The 27,954-nt window shown below is 37.0% G+C and overlaps 1 protein-coding gene across 1 annotated transcript in view; it reads right to left on the bottom strand.

The window, feature by feature from the left end:
• Positions 1–15,006: 15,006 nt before the first annotated feature.
• LOC134563937 (hippocampus abundant transcript-like protein 1) overlaps positions 15,007–27,954 on the bottom strand; it is a 29,585-nt gene continuing 16,637 nt past the window's right edge. The window contains exons 4-12 of the mRNA XM_063422372.1: positions 27,471–27,598; positions 26,534–26,648; positions 25,334–25,552; positions 24,127–24,240; positions 23,493–23,564; positions 20,907–21,019; positions 19,920–20,017; positions 18,035–18,192; positions 15,007–16,552 (exon numbers count right to left, since the gene is read on the bottom strand). Coding sequence (XP_063278442.1) covers positions 16,349–16,552; positions 18,035–18,192; positions 19,920–20,017; positions 20,907–21,019; positions 23,493–23,564; positions 24,127–24,240; positions 25,334–25,552; positions 26,534–26,648; positions 27,471–27,598 — 1,221 coding nt within the window. The 3' untranslated portion in view covers positions 15,007–16,348. The remainder of the gene's footprint in view (positions 16,553–18,034; positions 18,193–19,919; positions 20,018–20,906; positions 21,020–23,492; positions 23,565–24,126; positions 24,241–25,333; positions 25,553–26,533; positions 26,649–27,470; positions 27,599–27,954) is intronic.

Raw genomic sequence — 27,954 nt, forward strand, 5'->3', positions numbered from 1 at the left:
TCAAAACTCTTCATGCAATAAATGTACATGAAATAATTTCTGTCATGAGCGTGATTTGTCTTCCACAATCCTCTCAGAACTGAAAGCAGGGGTTTGTATCACCTTTCTGTTACCCAGTCTGGCCTTTTCCAGGATAAAATGTATCACTTTACAGTGCAAAATACTGACGGCATTTTGCTTTTTAAATTATTTTGTCTAAATGCTTCATTCACTTACATTTTCTTTCATATTAGGAAATAGATTCTGACCACTGAGTTTCATACATGTGTGAGACTCCACCTACTTGCAAGAACGAGATCTGGTAGCAATAAAGGACTACAGTGAATAATGGCAGTGTGTGTATCTGGTGCATGAGGATAGAAATGTAGTCAGCTTGTTCTGCCACTGGTAACCATCCTCAATACCCTGAATTTTTGACTAGTTTTAATTGCCTGTCTCCCATGGTTAATAGTTGGAGGAGACACGAAATTATGCCTTAGGAAGTAAAGTATAGTAGATAGACAGGAAATAATACAGTTCTAAGACATTTGAATGTGAGGGAAAGGCATTTGAAATAAGTGCAATGAAGGACACCTGCACTGGAGTTTCAAAGAGCTGACAGCACTGTCCAGGCTATTTGCAGATCATTATATAAGCTTCATTTTCAACACCCAGGATGGTCTGAGGTAAGTGAAAGACATTTAAAATCAAAATTAAAACTAAAACCCCTGAATTGGGAAACAAAAGAAATCATATAAGCAAAGGTTATTACTTAAGAAACTATTTCTGTCCACTGTCCTTCCTATTTTCTTGCTAATCTGCACTGGAGCCTGGGTGGTGAAATATTCAGAAGTGCCCAGCCCCACTGAAATCCAATTTCTTTTTCTATTTTTAAAATTAAAGGTCTTGAGTCAAACCATGATGTATTATGCAATGAATCTGTAACAGGAAGAGCTGTATAACATTGCCAGCTAGTGGTCACTTGACTTCAGAGCATAATAACTCAATTCTAGCACAGTTTAAATATTTTTGAAATGTAATAAAACCTTTTATAGTTGTAGCTTAAGAAGATGACAAATAAATTGCAAACATATTTCAGTACCTTGGCCATCAGAACATAAAATTCTGCATGAAGGTAACATTTAGTTCATGAATATGCTAGCCCTTCATTTATGCTTAGTTTTCCAGTTGAAAAAAACATGAAAATTTTAAGTTCATACTGGCACTGATTTCAATGGTGTAGGTAAATATATAATTTCTTCATTAATGTTGTTTAACTTTACCGTTAATCTCTGAACTGGATCTTCTAACACCTGAATAATAATACGTTTGGAGTTTTTTACAGTTGTTACTGCTAAAGACTGTTTATTCATTAGAAGTGAACTCTCACAAATGCACAGATATCACCAAAACAAACATGTAATGGATACAAAAGAGACTACGAAAATTCAGGAACCTGCATTTATAACAAAGTGTGCATTTATAATAATTACACTTACAATATTAATGATGCATCTTTCTGAATTCTCTCTGAAATCTAAGCTCTAGATCAAACAAGCTGTTTTATGGAGATATAAAGGGACATGAACACAGAGTAATGCATAATACACAGTAACAGAGAGAAGGAAAGAATGGATCCTAACATAAATGTCATGTCCTGCAAAAACATACGCCCTTAAATGTTTCTACAGATAGCTTCACTAGCTACACTACTTTTGCAAAAATTAAGTCAGGTGGCATTTCTGTGTCAGTATGTAAAGGTCATAGAGTAAAATATACATTCTGGAAGCTGACATTTCCTTCAGACTAACATAAGAAAAAATGGAAATTTTAGGGAATTAGAAAAGAAATTAAAAGCAAGCAAATGATGGTGTAAACATCAGTTATCATCAAAGAGTTCTTATTAAGTCATTTTTTGGTCTTAATGTTAAAGATTATATCTATGTCATCATTTGCAGCCAGTTTTAAAATTGCACTTTTCACACTTGGATCAGAATTGGAAGCAATCATCCCCTTGCAACAAATCTGTGTTAATTCATCCTTGCCTTGCAGACAGATCTATTGTGTGGAATTTACTTCTGAGCTGGCTGTGGTTATGGGGCCCACACAGCTCAGAATGAGAACACACCATGCTCATACTGGCAGTGTGTGCCAGCACTAGCAATCTGGTTTTGCCTGTAAAGGACTGGGCAAGCATATCCTAAAATCTATCTGGTTAAGGTCCTTCCAGCCTTAGGGCATCATTTGCAAAGATTCACATGCCCATTTAATTTTATTCTGACTTCAGCATGACTATTCACAGATAAGCACAAGCTTAGCAGGCAGCTTTGCAAATGACTCTGAGAGTCAGGATAATTCCGGGGTGTGATCTGAGATACTGAGTCCGAGGGCCAAGTCCACAGTTGTCTGGAAAATTGTGCAGCCATTAAAATTCATGTGAGGACTATCCCTAGAGGAACAGACCTGTCAGCTGAGGCAGAGAACTACCAAAGAGGCCTTGCTCAGAATCCTTTAAAATTATCCACTACTTACAACAGAAGACCTAATTTGGATGTCTTTAAAAAGGGGAGAGAAGGCAGGTTTTACCTTTTAATCTGAAAGAGAGGTTTAAAAAGGCAAAAGAAAAATTGCTCCCTTTCGTCTGAATCCACACCAGCTACTGCAGAGCAGTTTTGAAGCCCTTCCCTTGACTGACCCTACTGAAGAGTTTGTTTTCACAGGATGGTTTTCCTGTACACTGGACAAATGTCCTGGGCATTGCAATTAGTCTCTCTTTCACAACAAAGTCCAGTCAGTCATTAAACATTTCATCTTTAGATATCTCCAAACTACCTGTGTGGTTGAGACCTTTGGCATAGGGGATCAAGCTAGATGTAACTCAGAGTAAATCCCCTGAACCACAAGTGTAAACAAAAACAGAAGTCCAGAACCAGCTTCCTAATACCAACCCCTTTCTGGTGTACCATACGATCTCCTAGTGAAGATATAAAAATAGGTACTGGGTAAACAAAGTCAAGCTCTTGTTACATTGTTAGCCACAATTAACAGAACATAGGTCTTCAAACACACATGCATCATTTGTTAACAAATTATTTAATCAGCTTCAAGAGTGCCAGGTACTGTGCATTCCAAGTTTCTGATGGCACAAGGAGACTTCCTGACAAGCACTGAAGTTAATAACTCTAGATGGGCCGTAGTCTTTCCCATAAGTGTTCAGGGATTATTTAGATTTTCCTAGCCATCTCAGTGCACTGCAGAGCTCATCTGATTCAAGCTCTCAGATTGTCCTTCAACACTTGCAAAAGTACCCACCTGCTGGGAAATGCCTGTTTTCACATTACATTTTCAGGCTCTTGTATCAGTGACTGATACATATCCTCCTCCAGCCAAAGGATGCTCTGCAGCTCCAGCTTCCCCTGAGTCAGACTTGGCAGCCTTGGTCTTGCTATGATCTAGCTCTCAATGTCACATTTTCTTCCCCCATTTCCAGTGAGAGGAAGTTTATGTTTTTGTTTTCTTGCTAAAAATATATTGGTAACACTTTTCCAATTGACTTAATAGTTACTAACTTGTACGGCTACAAGCGGGTTGTGCAGGAGCCCTTTAAGGCTGACAGTCTTACAGTTTCAATGCTGTCCATGACTACAAAAGCACATTTGTCACCTCCTGGATCGTTCTACGCTGTGCCGCCACTAGCCAATTTTTACAATGTTTTATATAATCCCCTCCACAGCTTTCAACTCCCTACAGTACAAAAAATTTGACCAGCCAAAGGCTCATTGATCTCAACTTCCACTTTTCACTGTGTGTCCTACAGAAACCACTACCTGATCAGGTACTCATTCTTCTCCTTCCAGCAATTAGTACCATCAATGCACATACATTTGCCTTATATATATATATATATATATACACCTAGTACTTTTGTTGATGTATGCTTCACTTTTGTACAGAAAGCAGCATTCCTAAATTTTTTATAATGCAGTTGCACAGCTGGATCATCGGCCTGAGATAAAGGAAAGACACTAAAACCAAATAGTTTCAGAACTAGCATTGCCACCAGTGCAAGAAATGGTCCTCTGACAAAATTCCTTCTTGGAAGTACCACTTGCCTTTGTCAACACAACACAAAGAGCTCTCCAGTCAACACCCAATCTATTAAAATGCCATCAGTCATGGCAAGACTTGTAATTCACTCCTGTATTTGTGGGAAGTCAGTGTAGCAAAATTCAATGCAAGATGTTACAGAAGAGGGAGGTGATTTCATTAAACAGAAATTATCTCAAATACACTGTGCATGCAGTTGCATTCTGCAAAGTACCAAGGTATGGTTTCTCTTTTTCTTTTTTCCTTTTACAGCCTGGGTGATGAACAGATGGAGAACAGCCCTGGGGAGAAGGACTTGGGGGTGCTGCTGGGTGAGAGGCTGGACATGACCCAGCCATGGGCACTCCCAGCCCAGAAAGCCAAACGTGTCCTGGCTGCATCCAGAGCAGCGTGGGCAGCAGGGGAGGGAGGGGATTCTGCCCCTCTGCTCTGCTCTGGCGAGACCCCACCTGGAACCCTGCATCCAGCTCTGTCCCACAGGACAGGACAGGTCTAATAGGAAGGACATGGACCTGTTGGAATAAGTCCAGAGAAGGCGATCAAGTTGATCAGAGGGATGGAACACCTCTCCTGTGAGGAAAGGCTGAGAGAATTGGGATTGTTCAGCCTGGAGAAGAGAAGGCTTCAGGGTTACCCAGCTGCAGCCTTACAGTACCTGAAGGGAGCCTTACAAGGAAGAGGGAAAGGGACTATTTGCAAGGGCATGCAGTGACAGGACAAGGGGGGATGGCTTCAAACTGAAAGACTGCAGGTTTAGATTAGGAAGAAATTCTAGGGGAGTGGTGAGCACTGGAACAGGTTTTCCACAGAAGGTGTGGATGCCCTGTCCTTGGAAGTGTTCCAAGACCAGGTTGGATGAAGCCCTGAGCAACCTGGCCCAGTGAAAGTGTCCCTGCTCATGATAGGCAGGTTGAAACCAGATGATCCTTAATGTCCCACTCAAGCCATTCCATGATTCTACAGTTCTATGACACCTAAGCAGTCTGGCCAGAATCCCTTGGGCTCACCATGGAGGGCAAACACTCCTGTCTATGCAACTCTCATACAGCTTGTTTCTTTTGGATTGACTAGTGCACACTGACTGGGGCATGTGCTGAACATAATTCTTTAATATGGACAGTGCTGGAGCAAAATTCTGAAGACTTGAGGTTCTCTTCATTTCCTCTGTGAACATTTCTTGGTTCCAGTTTGACAGCATTAATATTGCAAGTTTTTCCATCTTGCTATCTGTTTTGGGTTTGCATGGCCGTGTTTTTGGTAGCAGGGGGACCATAGAGGTGGCTTCTTTGAGAAGCTGCTGGAATGTCCAACAGAGCCAGCCCCTGGTGGCTCCAAAGATGGGCATGCCATTGGCCAAGGCTGGGCCAATTCTAACTGGTGGTAAAGCCTCTGTGACAACATATTTAAGAAGAAATCAAAACAAAACTGGTGGCACAGTTTTAACTCCACACAAAGAAGAGCAGAGTGAGAACATGTGAGGAACAGCCCTGCAGACACCAAGGTCAGTGCAGAGGGATGGCAGGAGGTGCTCCAGGCACCGGAGCTGAGATTGCCCTGCAGACCCCCTGGTGCAGCCCATGGTGAAGCAGCTGTGCCCCTGCAGCCCATGGAGGTCCATGGGGATGCAGAGATCCACCCACATCCTGTGGAGGAGCCCCATGCCACAGCAGCTGGACGCTGCAGGAAGCTGAGAAAACTGTGGAGAGAGGGGCTCTGCTCCCAGGCTGCAGCAGCCTCCCCTTGCAGGAATGCACCCTGTGGAAGAGTGACCCAGGCTGCAGCGTCTTTGGGAGGACTGCTGCCCATGGGATGGACTCACACTGCATCAGATCTCTGAGAGCTGCTGCTCATGAGAGGGACTCACACTGGAGAAGTTCATGGAGAACTGTCTCCCATGGGAGGGACCCCACGGTGCAGCTGGGGAATGACTCCTCTCCCTGGGCAGTGGGATAAACCATGGCTGATGAATTGACCATAATCCCTATTCCCTGTCCACTTTCACCACTGGGGTAAGAGGTACAGCTTGGGAAGGAGGGAGGAGTGGAAGTTGTTTTCAAGGGCTCTTTTTACCTCTCATTACCCTGCTCTGATTGTGTTAGTAATAAATTCACTTTATAGCTCTAAGTTGAGCCTATTTTGCCCTGATGATACTTGATGAGTCCCAGTCCTTATCTCAATCCATGAACTCTTTGTTACATTTCTCTCCTCTGTCCAGCTGCAGAGGGAACTGAGGAGATTTTGTGGTGCCTGGCATCTAACCAGTGTCAACCCATGACATTGTCAAGGAATATGAATGAAAAACTATATACAGAATTCTGTAGCAATTAACACAAACCATACCCTTGCTTGGCTGTTTCTAAGGCTTTAACACATTCTTCCTGTTAACACTTCAGTCACAGTCACATCAGTCAAAATATTCTTCAAAGTTAATTATAATAGTATTCAAAGTTAATTATCTTTGTTTCCATTTGTTTTTCAATAATTTAGCCATCTAACCTCACAGAGGAGTGACTCCTCCTTTTCTACTTTCAGTTGCAAGTTCATTTAACACAAAAGCTGACTTGCCAAAGGTATTTGCCACATTTAACTATAAAACAAGAGTGTGTTCTTCTTCCCATCACCTGCTTCAGCAAACACATTTCTACTGCACAGAGGGTGAATATTTTTGGAAATGATTTAACTGATTTTTTTCCAGTTAATGAATCCCACATTAATCTGTACACAAACAGGAGACAACTGTTCAAGCTTACTAAAATTTTTGCAAGATTTGAATGACAGAGACTATACAAGATTGTGCATGAATAGGAGAGGATTTTTAGTCTATTCACAGGATGCACTAATGAAACTGATCTCAGATTTCAAAACTGGCACTCTTAAAGAGACAACAAGGACTTTTCACTTCCTCAGTATGTCTGTCCCTATGTCTGAGGGTTGTCTTATTTAGCAGTAGAGCCACAATTTGCTTCCACTTGGTAAAGCTTTTTGTGGTCCTTCGAGTTTAAGGGTGATGCCAGATATAATTTTATCAGATAGTTCAGTATCTTTTTGACATAACATAGGCGTTGTGTTGTCTAAAGGAGCTGACAAGATCTCAGACTAACATCCAAGAAGTGTGTATGATGTTTTACCCAAGCATTTGAAGCTCAGTGCCTTAAGGCACTTTCTAACTCAAACACCACTCTGGAGTTTGTGGATGGATGTACTACTTCCTCAGCTAAGATTTTCTTCTATGACTAATTTCTCTTAGGAGTAACGTGGTACTATCTTTTTACAAAGACACCTGCACCTTACAGTACTCTTGAGACAATAATGTGAAAGCTAATGCTATGAAAACAAAAGTCAAGATTTTCTGGTATATTTTAGTGTTAACAGTAGGCTTTCTAGACATTTGCAACTAGAAGTGACAGACACTTTCAGTTTCTCCTGCCAGTGGGATTATCACCACCTTAGGCAGTAAAGAAACAATGCAGTCAAGTCTTAAGTGATCAGCACATTCAATGCTGTAAATAGGATCTCCATGGCAGTCTTTCCTTGGACTTTTAGGTCTTTTTTTGTGGACAACAAAAGCCACACAAGAAAGAATCAAACTAACCTTCCTTTGATAACAAGCACCTGAACATTCCAATTAAAGCATGGGTATTTGCTGCTAAATGCTGTCATGTCCCCACTGCTACAAACCTCCTCAAAAGTTGTGTGGGCAGAAAAGAATTGACATCGAAGGGTGAAAATAATATTGCAGCATGAAAAAATAAAGACATTTTTGCAGCACTGTAGTTAAGAAAGTGTATCCTACTGGAATCAGTTGCAAAATGGACACCTGAGACTTGTAGCAGTTGAAGGGTTCCATCTTTAAAGAACAAGTTGCCTGAAGGGGTAGGTTTTCCTCTTTTCCTGCAAGTTTGTGGAACATAGGGCATCAGAGGAAAATGGGTATAGGAGATGAGGTTGAATTCTCTTCTTTGAAGGCTATTTCTCAGTTTTCAGAGATCAAATTTGCTGTGCAGATTTTCTTATTACCTTTTGATTCATAGGTTTAAATTCAAAAATCTAGGTGTATTTCAGATATAACCTTCACCAAAATCGTGATCAATGTCATGTCAGAAATATTTCATTTCAAAGCTAGGTCTTCAAAGAAAACACTTTTTATCAAAAGGATGTTAACAAAACTTTCTGCAACGTGCTAATCTTTCATGTAGCTTTATCCAGATAAACCTTGCTCACCTCATGAGTTTTATCAGGTTTGAAAATTCAGTTAGTTAGAAAGTCTTGTTGTCTTCTTTCATTCTCTTTCTTCAATACTACCATATGCACCTTTAATACACTTAATTACCCTATTTGCACTCTGCTTTAGGCAGGTTGGCATTTCTGCTAATCATGTTAGAAATATATTAACATAAGCTGAAACTCTTAGGTTGAGTCTGGAGTCTTTGCAATTAGGGAAAAATAAACATCCTAGTGGAATCTTTACTGTCTAATTTTTATTGCTCTTTCTCCAAATATGACAACATTTAACACTGAACAAAAACAAGTAAATTCAAATATATTTATCAGGGGCTTCCACAAACTTAGAGGTAAGCTTTTACTTTTGTGTATTTCATAATAAAGTAAAACATCTCAACCAACAGCTTGAGGCAACTGTGCAGAACTTTTTAATATGATTGCTACATGGTAGCTTGATGTATTTTTTTCCCCCCTAGAGATGGAAGAAATAGGGCAAATGAGTTGTTTTTACTACCTTCAGTTATTACCTGGAGTCATGAGTTGTTTTTCCTTTTGACAGACGCTGTAATGTCAAGGTGGCACCAGCCCACTCTCGGCGAGGCTCTATCCTAGGAAAGTGTTTTGCTCATAATAGGCTGCCTGACAGTCTGACCTTTATCACATTTTTCTTTCCTGTCACCTTCAGGAAGAGCAGCTGTGGTGCTGTTGATGTATTTCATACACAGACAAATAATTTCAGAATTATTCTGAAACACTAAAAATTACCTTCTTCTCTTTAACTTGCAACAATCTTCTGGGTTTTGTGATTGTACTAAAAAATCTGAATTTATTTTTGATTACTTGGTTCCAGGATCATTAAGTTTCTAGTATTCTGTATTTCCCAAGGTGCTTTCCCAAACACGCCTTCATGTCTGAAAAATGAAAGCTAACTCATTGGTAGGGAAAGCTTACTTCCTCAGGAAAAATGGAAATCTATTGTCCAAGAATATTAAATCCTTAAGCACTCAAAGTCACAAATTATCAGCTCTGCAAACTTTTTCCTCTAAGGACTGCACAGAGGCCTGCAACATCTCTCTGAGGTTAAAATGTGTGTGTGACAAGGATATGCAGAATGCAATTAGGTGGCATAATGTAGTGAATATTTATATTTCTCAATCTTCCTTTTCAGTTTTATTTTTCTTTCAGTGTTAAAAAATATATAATGTACACCTTTTGAATCTATCTTTAAATATTGTACTTAAAATATGCTAATATTCTACTTAAATACATGTTTCAAACTTTCTGGAACCACTAGCTGCACTGAAATAACACTCCCAAAGCATTTAAACATGAGCACAAATGAGCACAAAGCATACTAGGACTAGGTAGCTGAGCAAGTTTGATGTTTCATCTATTTATAAGCCAGTAACAGGTGATGCCAATGATGAAAAAATACATTTTGTTTATTATGCAGGCATAAAGAAGTAAGACAGCAAGAAAAATCTACTTTTGGACTGTAAGAAACATGGAAGGGTGCTTAGACGTGCATGTTTTTTTCTTCAGTGCTTAACACTTCAGTCTGTTACTAGAACAATTTTGTCATGTTTTGTTGGGGTTTTTTTTCCCTTCACTGCTTTTCAGAGGATGTTTGAGTCACAGCACTGAGAAATGCCATCAAGTTATCAAAAAATGGTATCTGCATATGATAAAATAGACACCCCCACATATGATTAAGTTTCTCTTACAAAACAGAACTCATCAGGACTTTCAGAAAAGGGTGCAGTATTTTGCTGCGAAGTGTATAATATGCTTAAAAATAGTCTTCATCAAAACTGGAAGAAGGAGAAGGGAAAAAATAATTGTCTATAAAAGAAAAACTTCCCATTAAAAAAAAATCTGGACAAAACAATGCAGCCAATGCAAACATTTTTTACATGTTTTGAAAGTAATTTGTCATGAATGATGATGCCAGCCTGTTATTCACCACTAGTTTTTCTTGCATCATCATTAAATAAGGTCCTGCTGAGCAGATTTTTGCCTACATACAGATGAGCACAGCTAGCAGCAGTTTTCTTTACAGCCTGTTTCTTACACAATTATATTGACACATAAACATTAAGGTATACATCAACCATCAGTTAAGGGACACTTCAGATACAAGCAATTTTCTGAAATCCATAAGCCTAAGTCCTCACTGGGGCATGCAATCAGAAGTGGCCATTTTTTCATGTCAACAGGAAAAGGACTATAAAAAATATTGACTTCCAAACTGCTAGCATGTAATGCAGTTGATTGCACTTAAATCATGCAGCTCTGTACTTCTCAGAGACTCAGCTGGTGATGCAGAATTTACTTCCAAATTAAGCAAGGATTTTAACACATTTGCTTTAAGGTGCTAGTGCTGAACATGCAATACATATAGGCACTTTTATAGCAAAAGAATACAGATTGCAAGGACAGCACAGTAGCAATGCTAGGCCTGAGACTGTACCCTGAACCATGCCCAAGATCTTCCATTCTCTTCCTGCAGTTTTCTTTTAGAAAACAGAGCAAGACTATTCTTTTGAGACAATGGGAGAAGACAAACAGCACCTTCTTTTTTGTAAGACTTGTTCAAGAGAAATTGTCTAGGAAAAAAAAAAAACACCACCACAACTGATTCAATTTAGTTCTTTACACATGATGGATTCAAGACTTTACTCTTAGATCAATCTCACCACCAAGCTCCTGGAATGGAATCCATGGGACAGCATGCCACTAAACCAAGGACTAGAAGTCATGCTCAATTTCCTCAATCACATAAAAAAATAGGAGATCCACTCATCCTGGTTGACTAGCTTTTTCAGGGCGACCACAAAGTGGTCTCAGCTTAGCCAACTGAGCTTGGAAGATCCTATAAGTGATAATTTTCGGACCATAACAGAAAAGTATGACCAAAATCTTTAAGCAACTTTTGAAAATCAAACTCTCTTCTTGTTAGGAGACATCTTGATGCTAGTATATATAGATTGCTTAACATGCTTGTTAAAACAATCCAAGTCATAGGTTTAGCACAGGTTTTATGATGATCTTTTAGTATATTATAATCAAAATAGAGTAGCATCATATTTTCACAATGAATGCATGTACACAGAAGAGCAAAATATCTGAGGACAGACGAAAAAGAAAGAAGTTTCCCAAGTATAGTTCTCCAGATCCTTGTATTGTTATTCATGACGTTTTTCCCTGCCTTTTTTTTTTTTTTTTTGGGGGGGGGAAGCCTGTGTTCGATTTCTTCTGAAACAAAAATTATAAAAAGAACTGCATCAGAATAACTAACAGAATAACTTTGCTTCTCTGGATCAGAAGAACAGCTCAACACAAACAGAGACCAGCAGCTGCCCCACAGAAGCATGCCTATTACCACCCTGAGGAAGTGAGGCACTGTCTCACATCATGTTCTTACACTGCAATAAAATAGGCTCTGGAGCAATGGTCTCCTACCTGGAGGTTAAGCACGCCAGGGGTAACAAGGAGGAAAATATTAGTTATTGTGGTTTGGTTTTTTTTTTTACTTAAAATAAAAGCAGAAACCTAAAAGTAGTTGCCACCTGAAAGTATTAAGAAAGAATTAGAACTTTACTAATACATAACATCTCTTGACACTGCACTCTCATCTGGTGTGTATGCCAGATGGTCACACGTAAGGCAGACAGTACACAAGGTATCCTTGAGGAAGACTGGGTGTTTCACAGTGCAGAAGGGAGTTAATAGTGACACCCTTGCTCATTCTTTCACTTTCAGTGTATTGACACATTGACATTTACATGTGCCCTGCTAAGTGGATCTGTAGACTGTATTACCTATGTGCAAATAAATTAACCCTCACAAAATGACCCAGTTTCTAAAAAAGGTTCTGGAAAAAAACCCCTGCAGATTGAAGGTAACACAAATGATACAAGCACAAACAGACAAGTTGCAGAGGTGATACTTCTGCTCCTAGTGCGAGTCCTTCATCAACTACTTTGCATGGTAATATCACTGATAATGGAGTTGGATTTGAGAAAAAGTTGGCAAAAAAAAATCAAGACTATCAAGATAAGTATTTGAAATACAAATTTACAAGTGTTATTGCTAACATTAACCCTTTTTTGAGTGTACATTGTACTTTTAGGCATTAGCTAACAATAGGATGTAGCCACGATTATCAGAGCATTTACAAATTAGTCATCCAGGACATGAAGAACAACCTTTTAAAGTTTTTTCAGCAATGTTTAGAGTCCTGTGATATCCAATCCAATAGTTCTCAAATTTCACAGAAAATATTGCTGAAGGTTTGAAGAAAAAAATATTAGAACAAGCTATGGGTTGTGGGCAATTTGAAACTACAACTGTTCCTAACCTGTCTCAGTTCATGGTACTTACTAGATTTTTTTACATGATAAAGTATATAAAGAGGAAGTTTTTTGAAAATCCCTAATAAAGAGATGTAATGGAAAAAGTAGCTGCTCAACAGTGAACCATTCCTTTATGAAAAATTCTGTTTTGTGAAAAAACTGGACAAGTGTAACCACTGATGAAGTGGCTGCTCTGAATAGAATAAAAAGGGGATTTAAGGATAAGGTTGCAGTAAGATTGAAATTCATTCACGGGATCACTCATGGGCAAGCTAGTGCAGCAAATAAACTGGAGATAAAACCACACAAAGTCCTACATTGTCATCAATGTGGTTAATTTTCTAAAAACAAGACTTTTCAATATTAGAAGCTTTACAATACTTTGGAAACAGCTGGGGAGTAATCATTAAAGTCATTTATACTATACGGTCACTGGTCAAACTTACATTTTTCTTTCACAGAAAGAAAAGCAATTGTTCCACATCTCCTTACCTTTTCTGTGATAAAAAAGGCCTGCCAGAACTATGCTAATAATTTTGAGAAATAAAAATATTTAATGTGTCTCTTCAAGATAAAGGTGTTATTCTAACAATGAGGAAGAAAATTTTTCTTTTAAAAATAAAGTTATTGTATGGAGAGAGCATTTTGAAAACAGAAGTTTGAAAACGTTTCCATCATCATGCAATTTTGTTGCAAAAAGTGAAGAAGTGTCTCCCTTAAAAACCTCTACTGTCCATACACTTTTACAGGGAAGTAACTTTCTAACCCATTTAGAAAAATCTTCCAGAGGAAAGTTTTTGAAACCATTTCTTAACAACACAAAAATTCAAACCCTTTCAATTCGTTTGCAAATCCAACTGACTGACATCAGGGAAAATGCAAACTTAATAGTTGATTATTAAGCTGAATATTAAAACACCTTTGCATAAGTAGTGGGCAGGACTGAAAAATGAGATCATGATTTAGTAAGCACAACCTTCAATACCCTTTATGTTTGGATCAATATCAGTATCTCTTTCAGTAATGTCAAATATTAAAAAGAGATATTAAATACATATTAAAGTTTAAAATCAAGATAAATTGAACTTAGAAACAAATCTCTGAATCTCTGTGCCTGTGTTGAAACAAAAATTTCTAAAAACAATGAGGCATCAGGTATTTCTGAGCATCACTTAAAAATTTTTTACTGGGAACAGAAAAATGCTTTACACTACTCATAAAAATATCTGAAAAATGTTTATCTAATCTATAGCTTACCTTCTTACATTTTTATTGTGTACTTAATTAGCAAAGCAGTACATATAATAATTTATATAGAGTAAGGATGCATGCTTAAAATATTCTTTTTGCATCCAGCTCTGGATTCCCCAGCACAGGAAATCGTAGACCTGTTGGAGCGAGGAGGTCACAAAGATGACTGGAGGACTGTAGCACTTCTCCTGAGAAGACATGCTGAGAGAGCTGGGGTTGTTCAGCCAGCAGAAAAGAAGACTCTGTCACGAGCCCTTCAACATATAAAAAAGGCTTGTAGGAAAGGAGGCAGCATTCCACCGGGGCACATAGCGACAGGACAAAGGTTAAGAGTATTAAAATGAGAAGGTTTAAGCTTAGATTAAACATAGGGAAGAAAATGTCTACAATAAGTGTGGTGAGGCACTGTCACAAGCTGCCCAGAGAAGCTCTGGGTGCCTCATTCCTGGAAGTCCTGGAAATGTTCCAGGTCAGGTTGGACAGGGTGACTTGGAGCAACCTGCTCTAGCAAAAGGTGTCCCTGTCCCGTAATCGTTAAAGGTTGCTTCCAACCATTCTGTGATTCTGAGATTGTACTTCAAGAGTCTGATCCATTGCTGGGATACTATAAGCAGTAATAAATTCAACAACTGCTACTTTTAACACTAATATACTGTATTTTATTCCATATATCAAGTTTAAGACATTCTAAGCTGGAATCCCACAAAACCTACCCAAATGCAGTCTGGCCTGCAGCAAAAAAAGACTATTCAGCATTAAAGCCCAGGCTTGAATTACAAGAAATTCCAAGAAAAACAGCCACCTAAGCCTCCTCAGAAAACGCATATTAATTCTGCAGTACTGTTCATATCAGAAATCATTCTTGGGTTTTTTTTCATACTTTCATTCTCCAGTTCTCTATCCCAGTGTATACCATGTCAGATACCAAAGGAATTTCTAAGCAAAGCATTTTCACCACTCTTGATGACACAGACAAAGCACCAGAACAAGAATTCAGGTACTGTCATCTAACACAAGGATAAATCCACTTCTGTTCTGAAGCAGCAAAGGCACAAGAGTGAACTTGGAAGAACACGCACTTACTCACGAAACCTAGAAAGCTTAATATTTATATTTATTATGCATTAGGAAGCTTGTTAACTTAAAAACCAACCTGCACAGTACAAAAGGTTTCTTATCTGTGCTCAACATGGAACAAGTTTCAAAATATATATTTTTAAAATTTGTTCAGTCAATACACAATCCTTTTAAAAAACTGTATAATTGTCTGCATCTCATTACATTTATAAATACATGATTTACACATTTCCCCATCTGGAAAAACAAAAACTCTTTACAAATATCTACATATATTGCATACATATAAAACAATCATAGGAGTACTTCATCAAAGTTGGTTTTAATAGTCTGTTTACACTGCAGCAAAATACATATAAATCTCCGTCTTCTTCATAAAACATCTCTAAAAATCAGCACATTTGTTAATTCATTTTTTAAAAAAAAAGATATTAATATATCCATGATATTCAGCAGGTAAGACAGTGATATGAAGGCTGAATATGATTAATAACTGAACACTAAGAAGCAGTTAAGGCAGTGGTGAAAGGAATTAATGGGAAAAAATTAGTTTATATGGCAGATAAAGTGGCAAAATGCCATACATACATATATATCTTGATGTAAAGTACTCTGGCACCCACTCAGAAGTGTCTGTATTTCTGATACTGCTCACTTTAAAATTAAAATTTTATTTTTTTATAAGTAAAGCATTAACAGGACCCGGGTCTTGGGTGCCATCTGGATTTGGTTTAACTGGACAAAATTGATTACTCCAGAATGTGGATTTAGGGTTTCCATATGACCTTCATTTATGGGTAACTACTGTCATGTGTGATTACACAAATTCAGAATTCTGCCATCTCAGTTTCATCATTGCTTTCTAGTAACTACTGGACTTCTTATTAGTAAATAGTATTTGAGAATTTCATTGATAACCACTTTTTCCCATGCCATGAGAACTACATGTGGCATAGATGCAGACAAAAAGGCATAAGAAATGGAAAACAACCTATTACAGAGTGATGGCAGAAATTGTTCTGGCTCGAACCTATTTATTTTGCATTATCTTGCAATTTTGGGAACTAAAAATTCAAACTTTAAAAAAAATTCTGTCTCTATTCAGGTTTCTACCCAATATCAGAATTTGACACAGCATTGGCAGTTCAGTATTGGCTAGAATCCCACCAACTTGTGACCTGCTGTTCTAAATAATCACTCCTGCGAGCATGACATCAGCCTTAAGTATCAAACAGCAAGTGACCTCCTGTCATAGCTCCCTTCTTCTCAAAGGCACAATACTCTGTACCTCCCATCAAGCTTCCAGAAACATAATTCACTGCATGAATTTGTTCCATAGGCCCCTCAGAATTTAGCCTTCATACACTGCTATCCTGCAGCAATGGTGCAATGTCCTCTTCATTACTTTGGTCTAGGTTGTTACTCAGACTACTGCTGATGCTGTGGCTGTGTTTTTTGGTACTCCTGGCTCTGCTGTTCTCAGGAATAAATAAGGCGACTAGAAATGCCAGAAGAACAATGCACGCTCCGATGAGGAAGGGGGGACCAGGAATGATCGGTCTCTACAGGAAAACAAGCATAATAAAGAATTCATGTTTCAGACACTGACCTCTGCATTACAAACTACAGGAAATCATGTGAGACATATTTATGAGAACTATGTAGTTTCTGCAAACAGGTTCATATGTGTACTGTAAAGTGAATTTTGTGCTTCTAAAATCCCCACAAATTCCTCACCTGATCTCCACACTGATCTAAAAACCAAAACCACAGAATTGTCAACTGCCAGTATGATTGCCTAGCAAATGAAACAGATGTTGAGTTGATGCTTTTATTGTAATTTTGTTTTGCTTTAGGCAACATGCTTGTTAAATCAAAAAGACTCCTCTGAACATTAATAGAATAAGGTTTCAACATCCAGAAGAACAAATACTCAATAAATCTTAGCTTCACTTTTGCATGGCTGATATACTCTAGAATCAAGTTAGCCAAATAAACAAGCATCCCAAAAAACAAATATACAAGTTAGCAAAATAACACTGATATGATTTTCATTGCAGATACATGTTATTCATGTATGGTAACTTAGTATTTTGAGTATATTAGTATTATGTCTTGTTTCAAAACAGTTTATTTTAAAATTCAAAAAGAAAACTTAACCACATTTCATAGCTCAAACAAACACCAGAAAGGTTTTAAGATAAACTTTAAATCAGCCAAGTTTGATGACAAACTTCTACAAAAGGAAAGTGTCAAAAATCCAGCTTTTTTTTTTTATCTTTAACAACTTTTCTGTATCTGTGTAAACTAAAACTAGGTAATAATCAGAAGATGAGACTTGTCAATCCAGTGTACTTTTATTCTACCAAATGAAACGTAGGAAGCTATTCTCAAATGAAGTAGGAAAGTAGTGGAACATAAGTATACAGTAACAAGTTATTTCTCTTGCCTCAATCCCTGTTACAGAGGCCTAAATTTTCACCTGATGGTCTGATCTTGATGATATTAAATCATCAAGAGGTGCTACATACACAAATACTTAAAGAGGAAATGAACTTCCACAAATTAATACACCCTCGTTTGTGGTATAACAGCTAATTCATGTGAGCAGCTTTTGAGTATTACAAGATTTTGGTTTCACTGAAAGGAGTAAAAATCTTTCAAACGCTGCCCTTTGTCATTGCACTGCCAAGTGTTATTATTACTCTCCAATCCAGCCTACAACTCCACTGTTTGCTGTAAGGGCTTCCTGTGGACAAGCATAATGATGCAACCTCACTCAAACTTTAATTTCAGTAAATTTATATCAAAAGAAGTTACCTGGTACTGTTACAACACTGAAACCAATGCTGCTACTACTGTGAATCTAAATATTTACTATCACATTTAAATTATAAGCTATCTTAATTATTTATTAAAACTGAAATGTGAGAATTAAGGAGTTTAAGAACCAGATATAAAGATTTTAAAACAACCAAAAAGAAGAGAGATTTCTGGCCCTATGAGTTCTATGCAGCAAACTGCACACCCAGTTTTGAACTAACCTTATCATTTGGGTTCTGTTTTATTTTTTTTTCGGAAGTGTTATCAGGTAGCAATCCGTTGAGCTCTACGTGGAAGAGAAAGAAAATAAAGCCATACAGTGCTGGTCCCAGGCCATTGCACAGTCCTCTTACTCCAGTTATTATGCCTTGGACAACACCTAATGAGGAAAATGAAAACAGTAGGATTTTTTTTTAAGCAAGGAAGAAATGCTCAGAGCCAAGAGCCCTGAGTGTATTCTACTAATTGTTCCAAAAGAGAGTACAGAATAATTATTTCTACATTCTACATTCTAAGACATAAGAAACACAGTGAAGACAAATCTGTCAGATTAAAATAATCCTCTGCATCATCATAGTTCTGTCACTATACTTGCAGATTACTGGAAGAATTACAATGTTTTATTATTGTATAGTAGTCCATTATTACGATAATTAAATGTATGTGCAGGTTTTTATATTATAGTTCTTCCACTCTCACCCAAAGCCTACAATGAACATAGCAGAGCTTAAATGTAGTTCATGTTCAATTTACTTTCAAGTGAAATTTAGAGTAATGTACCTAAATGTGAAGAACTGTGATTGGGAAAAGCTACACAAATTGTGAACAGTATTTATTTAAATACCAAATAACTTACTCGGGGCAGTAAATTAGGTGTACAGCAGTAAATTCCCACGACTGGCTACAGTTTTACACTGGATTGTTTTAAAGCTTGATTGATCAAAGTGCTATAGGTAAGTTTCTGTTTCGCCTTCATTAAGTGATTTTGACAACAGTGCAAAAAGTGTTTTGACAGTATTAAGTTCATATATTAAGAGCCTAAAAATGCTATTTTACGATATAAATAATCTGCTTCGTTCTTAAGGCAGTAACCTGTAAAATGGGAAAAAAAGAAAACATGCAAAAAAGATAGCTGTCCAAGTTTTTACTTCATAGGTTGATGATAAAGTTTAAAATCTTCATGCCACTAGGTGGCAAAATCTCAGTCTTGAAAGCCTTAGCTATTAACATTAGTTTCCTCTGTGTAAAATAAAAGTTCAATGGCTTCTGTCATCTTAACTAAACTAGTCATTTCCTGATGTAAACAGAAAACAAGTCTTTAAAATATCTTGAAAAAAATGCAAGTGAGGAGAATGTAAAATATAAAATACTATTTTTTGCATCTTTCAACAGAAATCCACCTCCTGGGACAGCATCTCCTTTGTATTTCTCAGATTAATTGCATTTACCTAACTTCACGTTATACAATGCTAAAATATAATTGATACTTAAAATTTATATATACAGTATTTTTTTAAAACAGAATACTAAATTCAGTTCTTTTGACCAGTGTTTTAAATGATGACATCTCATTTTGCTTTAAAGGAGGAGTAATTTCTGACTGTACATTGCTTTTCACATCAAAACTAGTAAATTTTGTTTTCTCAGATTACCTGGTTACTTTGGTGTCTTTTTCCATTCCTTGAAAATCTGAAGTACTGTATCAAATGGGTCAACTTTTCTATAAAAAATAAAGCTTCTTTCCTACAGTTATTTCAATCTGGTAAAATGTGCAATTAAAAAGGTAGTATTGTTACAGTAATACCCACTTTCTACTTAGAGAATACCACGTATAATAAAAAGAAGAGCAAAAAAGAGACAGTTTTTATTGCCTTCATAGTACATTTACAGGAAGAAAAGTAGCTCATCAGAAATTATGTCTTTTACAATGTAAATATGATAAATTTGTGCACTTCCTTCCTCTCTACATAGACTGGCAGACTTCCACAGGTATTAGCAAGTGAAAACTCACAAGGATAACTTGTAAAGTACATGTAGATAATTCTTCTGCTTTCTAGACAAAAAAAAGCAGTTTGATGCATAAACAGTAATTGATTCAATATTCACCTTGTTGATCTGCCTCTGCATTTCGTGAAACCAGAGCACTAATTGCTGGGAATGTAATGCTTGACATCGCTGCCACAGCTCCTGCTGCCCACATCATCCTGTGTTAAATACATAATTCAAATTAAAAATCATACTGCCTTTATGGTTACTCCCCACATTCCCAGGAGGGCCACAAAGGCATTTAACTTATTTAACACTTAATTCCTTTTCAAAATATTCTTATTAAAATACCTAAAGGCTGGTAATTATCTGGTTATCTTCCTGCTCCCCTCCCGTATATTATTCTGAACTTGTTGGAATAGAGGCATATTTGATTTTATTCTATCCTAGCAGAGAAAAAGAGGGAAATGGGAGTGAAGTGGGCTTTCCTCTCCAAACACCGTACCAAGGAACAATTTCCCAGGGTGTCCCAGTGATGCAATTCTCTAGCTTCTACAATTGACAAGGAAGTACTCTGATAAACAACAAGCACTCATCCCTTTCTGTAGGACATACTTCATAAAGAAGTTGTTCTAGCTTATGGTTCCAATTATCTCTACTTAAAGACAGTTTTTCCAACAGAATAAACTCTAGATAGTTTCTAAGACTAATTATAGTTGAAGTAAGAGAATATGTTAGAAAAACAAAAACAAGTATAAGTCCAGTACCTCATGGATAAAATAGATCTAGCAGAATTACTAGAGAGAACATGCTACTTATTAGCTTGTGAGTTTAAGAAAAAGTTTTCACCACATTCGTAGACTCAATACTCAGTGGAACAAAATGTTGCAAAGACTCCTTTTTCAAGGACTGTATGTACAGGAAATTCTATCATTCCTACATATAAAAAATACAGACCAAATTTTGGTAGTGTAAAAAAAATAAGAATGCTTAATTCACAGAACAGTTCAATACCTATGACAACAGAATTAAATAGTAGAATTTCTTGGAAATAAACAAACCATTCCATTCCTAAACAAGTGTGTACATATCAAAATGTATGCTTACCAAGACTGAGATCCAAAACCATACCAAGCCAGCTGAAAGATCTGAAAGCCAAGGCCAAGGAGAACTGTGTTTTTGTTCCCTATAGATCTCATCAAGATACTGAGAAACACAGTCTGCAAGAGAAATTGGTTCAACCAGAAAGTGTTTTAAAACAAGTCAGACTTGCTAAAGTAATTTCTCCCATGCAAAGTAATTCAGAAGAACTTTCGAATGATGAGGAAATTCATACCATTTGTCCTCTTACTTCTCCTGTATTTAGCCCAAAATACAAATAAGTTGTTTCAACATTTAATGTACGGATATTCTTAACTCTTAAAGGGTTACTACTTCAGGACATCAAGAAGTATATGTATTGCCTTCTCTATGTACATTAGATGACAGTGTCTATTTCCAACGCAAAGAGGCTTTCATTTTCACCTCTACAAACCTATTTTATTACAGAATAGAGCACTCCACAAAATAAAAGCTGTTACCAAGCAAAGATAGTGCAGGCTGGACATGACTTGAATTTACCAGTTTCTACAAATACTAGAGAAAAAAGACTGTTCTGTTAGCTCAGAAGAAAGTAAACTCCTTGGGTCAGCTGAATTATTTTGCAAATTTACATGTAAATTTATATGTAAATCCTGTTGCTTTGTCACCTTCATCACATACACTGGAATTTCGCCAATTCCTAGGCACCATTAATTACATTTTCTACTGACTCTTTACACCACTGATACGACCTTTTCATTTGCACATGGAAGCTAATCCTTACCAAAGATCAGTATTTCTATTTGTTAGAAGTGCTGAACAGGAAGGAGATCTCAATTCAGATAACACAATAAGACACTCAAGGCAAGATGCAGACACTTCCTAGTAAAGCAAAGTCCACATGGACAACTTGACTCAGTTAATGGACTACATGTTTTTCTTTAACAGGAGAAACCTAGCAATGCTACAGTAAAAATACAGAGAAAAGGAACCAGGACTGCAGAGCAGAATACACTTCTTCTCCTGTCTCATCTCTCTTCCTGATCATATTGAGTCTGGCTGAGATGGAATTAATTTACCCACAGCAGCTCTCACAGGTCTGTGGGTAGCTGGAAAGATGTTATTAACACACCAGGGCTTTGGCTACTCTGACCAGCACTGGCAGAGCATCAGCACTGTCTCTCAACATTCCACCCCCACATCAGTATACTGGGAACGGCTAAGATCCTGGGAGGGGTGCAGCTGACCCAAACTGACCAAAGGGACAACTCATCCCATATGCTATAGGCTCAGATATAAAAGCTTAGGAAAGGAAGAGGAATGGGGCATTTGTTATTTATGGCCTTTGCCTTCCAGAGCAACTCCTGCCTGTGCAGAAGCCCTGCATCCTGGGAAGTGGCTCAACACTGCTAGTTGATGGGAAGCAGAAAATAAATCTTTTTTCCCCATTTGTGCATGCCTAAACTTTTGCTCTAATAAACTGCCGTATCTCCACCTACGAGTTGTTTTTTACCTTAATTTTTCTTCCCTGTCTGGCTAAAGCAGCTTGGTGTGCACGTGGAATCTAGCTAAGGACAACTGCTCACCCTAGCTTTCTTGTTTCTCATTTTTAGTTTGAATATTCCATGGAAAAAAATACAGTAATTCTATCTTAATATGTTCAGTTCATTCTGGAGATATCCAACATGCCAACACAAACCAATGTTTATGAAGCAAAGATTATGACAATGAGCAAAGATTATTTTAGTAAGATGTACACTTCAAAGAGCTAAAAAAAACAGTAGATTTTCCTCATCCTAACACTGAAAATTATAAACCAGAAGGGAAACAGTTTTAGAGATTTTTAGCAAAAACACTGGTCTGCATAAAGTATGACTGGCAAATGTGAGTGGCACACAATAGCCTCAGAACAAACCACAGCACAAAGATTATAAAATAATGACTTGAATTGCTAATGAAGGCTACAACTGACACCAATAAAACTGGTAAACATTGATGAACTTGTTGTTTACATCAAAACATTCTGCTAAGAATGGCAGCAAGGTTGCAACATACTCTATTGCCATTCCTCCTCTTGTTATCAGAACAGGAAAACAAACTGTATCTATAAAGATACCAAAGATCACTTCATAAAAACTCTTTGACTTACATAATACATAAAGGATTTGTTGAAAAATCAGCTTACTGTTGCCAATTAAGAAATATGACAAGAAGATACCAAGGCTTCACAGCTCCTCAGCTTCCAAGCTGAGCCTAAGTAACCCTGGAAAGACTGCTTGTATGCAAGTTTGATAGCACAAGCCAATTGAACAGGTGCAAGTAGTATGACTTTTATTTAAAATAAGGCATTTCCCTTTCAGAATGCTTTGCATTTAGTAATGAATTTCCTGCATCATTTTAATGATTTTAAGTCAGAGTTCCACTGAATTCACTGATCCAAGTTTAGCAAATGTTATTTTTCCGATGTCCAGATTCAGTATTTCTAAGGAAAGCTGATACAAAGCAAGAAATTTACATAGACTGTATCATGAATACAGTACTTAGTGAAAGCAAGATACACTGGCATATTAGAGCATGTATAAAGTTTTTAGATAAGCTTAAATGAAAGCTTACCTGAGCTATTATGGACAGAATGCCTACCACAGCTATAAATGCTGCAATGCTGGCAGATCCAAAGCCTATAATCTGTAGAGAAGCAGAAACTGCATAAAACAAATGCCAAACACAATCCAGGATAATTACTAGCAGTGAGTATCTTCTCAATGAAATTATTCATCCCTGCGTATACTCTAGATTTATACAGGATCCATACAGGAAGTGTCCACTTTCAAGAATAATCCTTAACTTGACTCTTTGCCAAGAAAAGTATGAAGGGAAATAAAAAGCCTTAAAAAAAGGAGATAGATGAAGATACAGATCTGGAAACTGAAGTTCTCTATCCCTCCCACAAATACAATAGGTCTTAGACAGGCAAGATCCCACCTCAAGACAGACTCAGAAACTGCTGCACTGAATGAGAACAAAGGCCTACTTAAGGTAAACACGTGCTTAAGATATTGCAGGGATACTGCATGCATCAGGAGTCAAGTGTTACTCAGTTCTTGACTTAGCAAAGCACCCTGCCTTTAATTTTAAAGCTTTACTTTGCCAGAAAGCAAGTGTCTGAGCAAAGTCTATAACAAGAAAGAGGTCACAGGGAATACTTATTTAAACATCCTTAGTAAGAAGTGAAGACACCAACATTTACCTGTCGCAAGTACAGAAAGAAACTAGAATACTGGCCAGCCTCAGGCAGATAGGAGAGCAACACCGTAACGCAGATCGGGAGAACTGTAGGATCTTTTCTAACCTTCTTCAGAGACTGTAAAACAAAAGAACAAAGCACGCATTGAAACATTTGTACAAACTCTAATGAAAGCATAAAGAAGGAAGAAGGTAGATTCCTTTTTTTTTGTGCACGCCTACACATCAAAATAATTACACATGAATACTGTTAAGCTGAACCTTAAGTCACAAAAAAATCTCATTATATACAGTTTGGGGAACCCAATTCTTCAGTAAAGTTTCCGTTATGATTTTTGAAGCTACTGTTCAGTGCAAAGTCAAAACTATTCCCCAAAACCAGCCCTATGTAATTTTAAGGGAAGTACCTAATGTCTTCTAATGGATCTCCATAATGGTAATTTGTTTTGAAAGATACTAGAAAATACACATTTCTTACATTTGTCCACCAATTATATTAATTACTTTACGGAATAAATAAATAAATCGTGGAAAACAAATTCTATAACTGCAGTCTTTCAAGCATGCCATTTATCTCTCAATATTCACAACCAGTTCCCAGCAGGACAGATCTCATGAAGAAAAAAACACTCCTTCCTTTCTTAAGGCACCAAGGTGCAACAAAAACATAAATTAACCGACTAAGTGTGAGCAATTGAACAAGTTACTACAAAGACTGCACAGTATGTTTAAGCCCTTCCTATATATGTCTATGAAAAAAATCAGTCTTTATAGATGCATTCTCTATTAGAAAGAAATCATATATAACCAAAAGTGGAAATCAAGAACGGGGAGAGATACTGCCAAAAGTAAAATTATAATGTGAACATGTAAAACCTTAAAATATTGGCTTTTGAGGTGTAAGAATTCAGCATTTCTCTTTGCAATAAAATAGAGCACCTAAGTTAGAAAATTAAAGTATTGTCCCTTTGGATTTCACACTAAATATTATTTTCAAATCTAGCATTATTTAATCCACAAAGTTTTGTTTGATTTTGTTTTTAAAATGTAGTTAGATCTTTATGGGCAAGAGCAGTGAACAGAGACTATGTTTACTGAACAGTCAAGCTACCAGTAAAATTAAAGACTTCTCAAGCTCACAAATTGCAACTAACAATGATTACCTATTAATCACCAAATATTTAATAATTACTTATTGAAGGTAATCTTACTGCAAAAGGATCTGCCTGTTCCCACGATATAGAAGATCCCCACGAAGCAGGTCTTATTTTTTCCGGCAGAGATTCTGGTACAGCTAGCAGGATGAAGCAGATGTCCACAACAGCCACCAGCGTGGCCACCAGCACAACCAGACTATCCCCGTAGCTGGCAGACAGGTATGCTCCAATGGCAGGACTGGTTACCAAACTTGCTGCAAAGGTGGCAGATACCTATGCATAACAACAGTTTACAAACTCAAAGTGGTTATTCTCCCATTACAGAAAAATGAAGTAACTTACTCACCACAACCACCTCTCCCTAGAAGTGTGACTTAAGAAACACACCAGTAAAAATTCAAGTTAAAAAATCCAAACCAAACAAAAAAGTAAATAAACCAGCCACCATTTACAACAGTAATTATGCGTTTCAAGTACAGTTTCCACAGCCTCCTCAACAGTACACCATACTAGACAGGATTTGTACACCAAGATCAGGTTTGGCTCAAAGGAAAATGGCTCTTACTTTCAAACAGACTAAAATCTTTATTTTGTTTTCTAGTTATGAATTTGAAGTTATTTGACTGAAGAAGTTGTCAGTACATTTAAATGCCTGCCTAAAAGAAGTTCAAAAGCTAAGGACTTCTATCAATAGACCCAAAACCCAAAGTGATATAGGTATTAGGAAAGCAAAATAAGCAGGAATTATATTACCACTGACAGCACTAGTTTGGACTAACTAAGTCATTTTTCTCATCTTTTGATCATTAAGAAAGGTCATGTCTAAGTTATTGAAAATATTGTTTTATGCATTTTTATCCTTACTCACCATTCTAACTTTAGAAAAGGCCATTCTATACCAAAAAGAAGTCACATGAACTAGAAGTGCAACTTACAGGTGATGGAAAACTATCACTAGATTACATCACTTGCATTATCTTTAATATGTAATGGGTTAATGGGTTATTATTTTTGCAAAATTTAAAGACATTCTTTCTTAAACATGCCGTCTATGCAAGTTGTCAAATATTAATTCTATGCCCATGAGCACACAGGACTCAGTTCACTGCCTGAACTCTAACACAGTGTTTTGAGCCATGATTCATTTCTTTATCAACCTCTTTATATTAATCAGGCAACAATCTGTACTTCAGAACACAAGTTCAATATGAAGGTCATAATCTGACCTTTTTCCCCAAGGTGAGCATATCTTACCAGTCCATAGGCTGTAGTTCTTTCATGTTCTTGTGTAACATCAGCTACATAGGCGAATATTACAGAAAATGTAACAGAAAAGATTCCAGATACTGAAATCATAGCGAAGTACCACCTAATAATATAGAAGCAACAATTAGAAAAGTTTGAGCTAAGATCTCTTGCTTTTTGTCTTACTAAAAAGAGAACTAACACAGAACTTTACTGGAGGTGAATGAATTACTGTGCAGTCTCACTTAAGTAATGGAAAACAGCATTTTAATTTTTTTTAATTCTTCTGTTTACCTTACATCAGCCTAAAAGAAGAAGTGGTCCCTTAAGGACATGGCACCTACAGATTTTTACAAGTTCAAGTTATGAAAAATGAACTATTTTAGAAATCATTTCATCAGCCAATTAAGGAATAAACTATCATATATATAATGCTGTGGATGCTGAATTCTGAATGCATTCAGAGTGTACACAAAGTTCTTTTGCAATTTTTACAAGTTTCACAATTAATGTAAATTGCAACTGAAGATTTAACTGAGCAGTACTGACTTGTTTTCAAAGTCTAAATCAAAGAGGTAAAAGATCTCACTTGCAACAACTATACTTTTCTGTAGCAAATTTCATTTAGCTTTAAAAACATGTTTATTAATGCCAGTCATCAAGGGAAAAAATTAACAGCTGATCTCAAAACAGAGTTAGACAGGATTATCAAATCCTTGCAAGAACTGCTTTACATGTACGAATATTGTTCACATTCCATCATTTCCTGCTTTTAGGATACACAGTTTGATACATCTTGAACAGAAAAGCTCAAGAATAATGCAATCATGTCTTGAAAGGAAAGCTGCTTTCTTCTTGTCTTAGTGTCCCTCTCCCAGTTTCCCAAACATCTCCTCTGAATATCTGCTCTCCTGACAAGCTTGCTGCTGCAGTTTGTACCACTTACCATGGGCTTATTCGCATTAATGGAATTGGGACACAGGTGAAGAAAACTGTAAGAAGAAGAAAAGATTTTCTTCCCCAAGCATCTGAGAGAGCACCTATTAGTGGAGCACTGAGAAATGACAAAAAACCCTGTGACAGAAGCAAAACAATTAATATGTCTGTATCTACATTTCCAAGGCTCACTTTAACTACAACATAAGAAAGGAATAAAATTGAAAATCGATTTGAAGCTAAACACAGAAGTTGTAGATAACTGAAAATTTACACTATTTGTTCTACAGTCTAGTTTTCTGTGATCTGGATGTTTTATGTTCCAAATCTATTAAATCTGAATGAGTTAAAAAAAAAAAAAAGAAGAGAGAGACAGCATACGTTTTTTCAAGGTCCATTTGATTCAATACAGAAGTAACACAGACTGCAAAATCTCCTTTAAAATCTCCAAAATACAGTCTAGTTTCACAAAGGACATTATCTGAGCCTCTACC

This window comes from Prinia subflava, chromosome Z (genome assembly GCF_021018805.1).
Source record: "Prinia subflava isolate CZ2003 ecotype Zambia chromosome Z, Cam_Psub_1.2, whole genome shotgun sequence".
Lineage (NCBI taxonomy): Eukaryota > Metazoa > Chordata > Aves > Passeriformes > Cisticolidae > Prinia > Prinia subflava.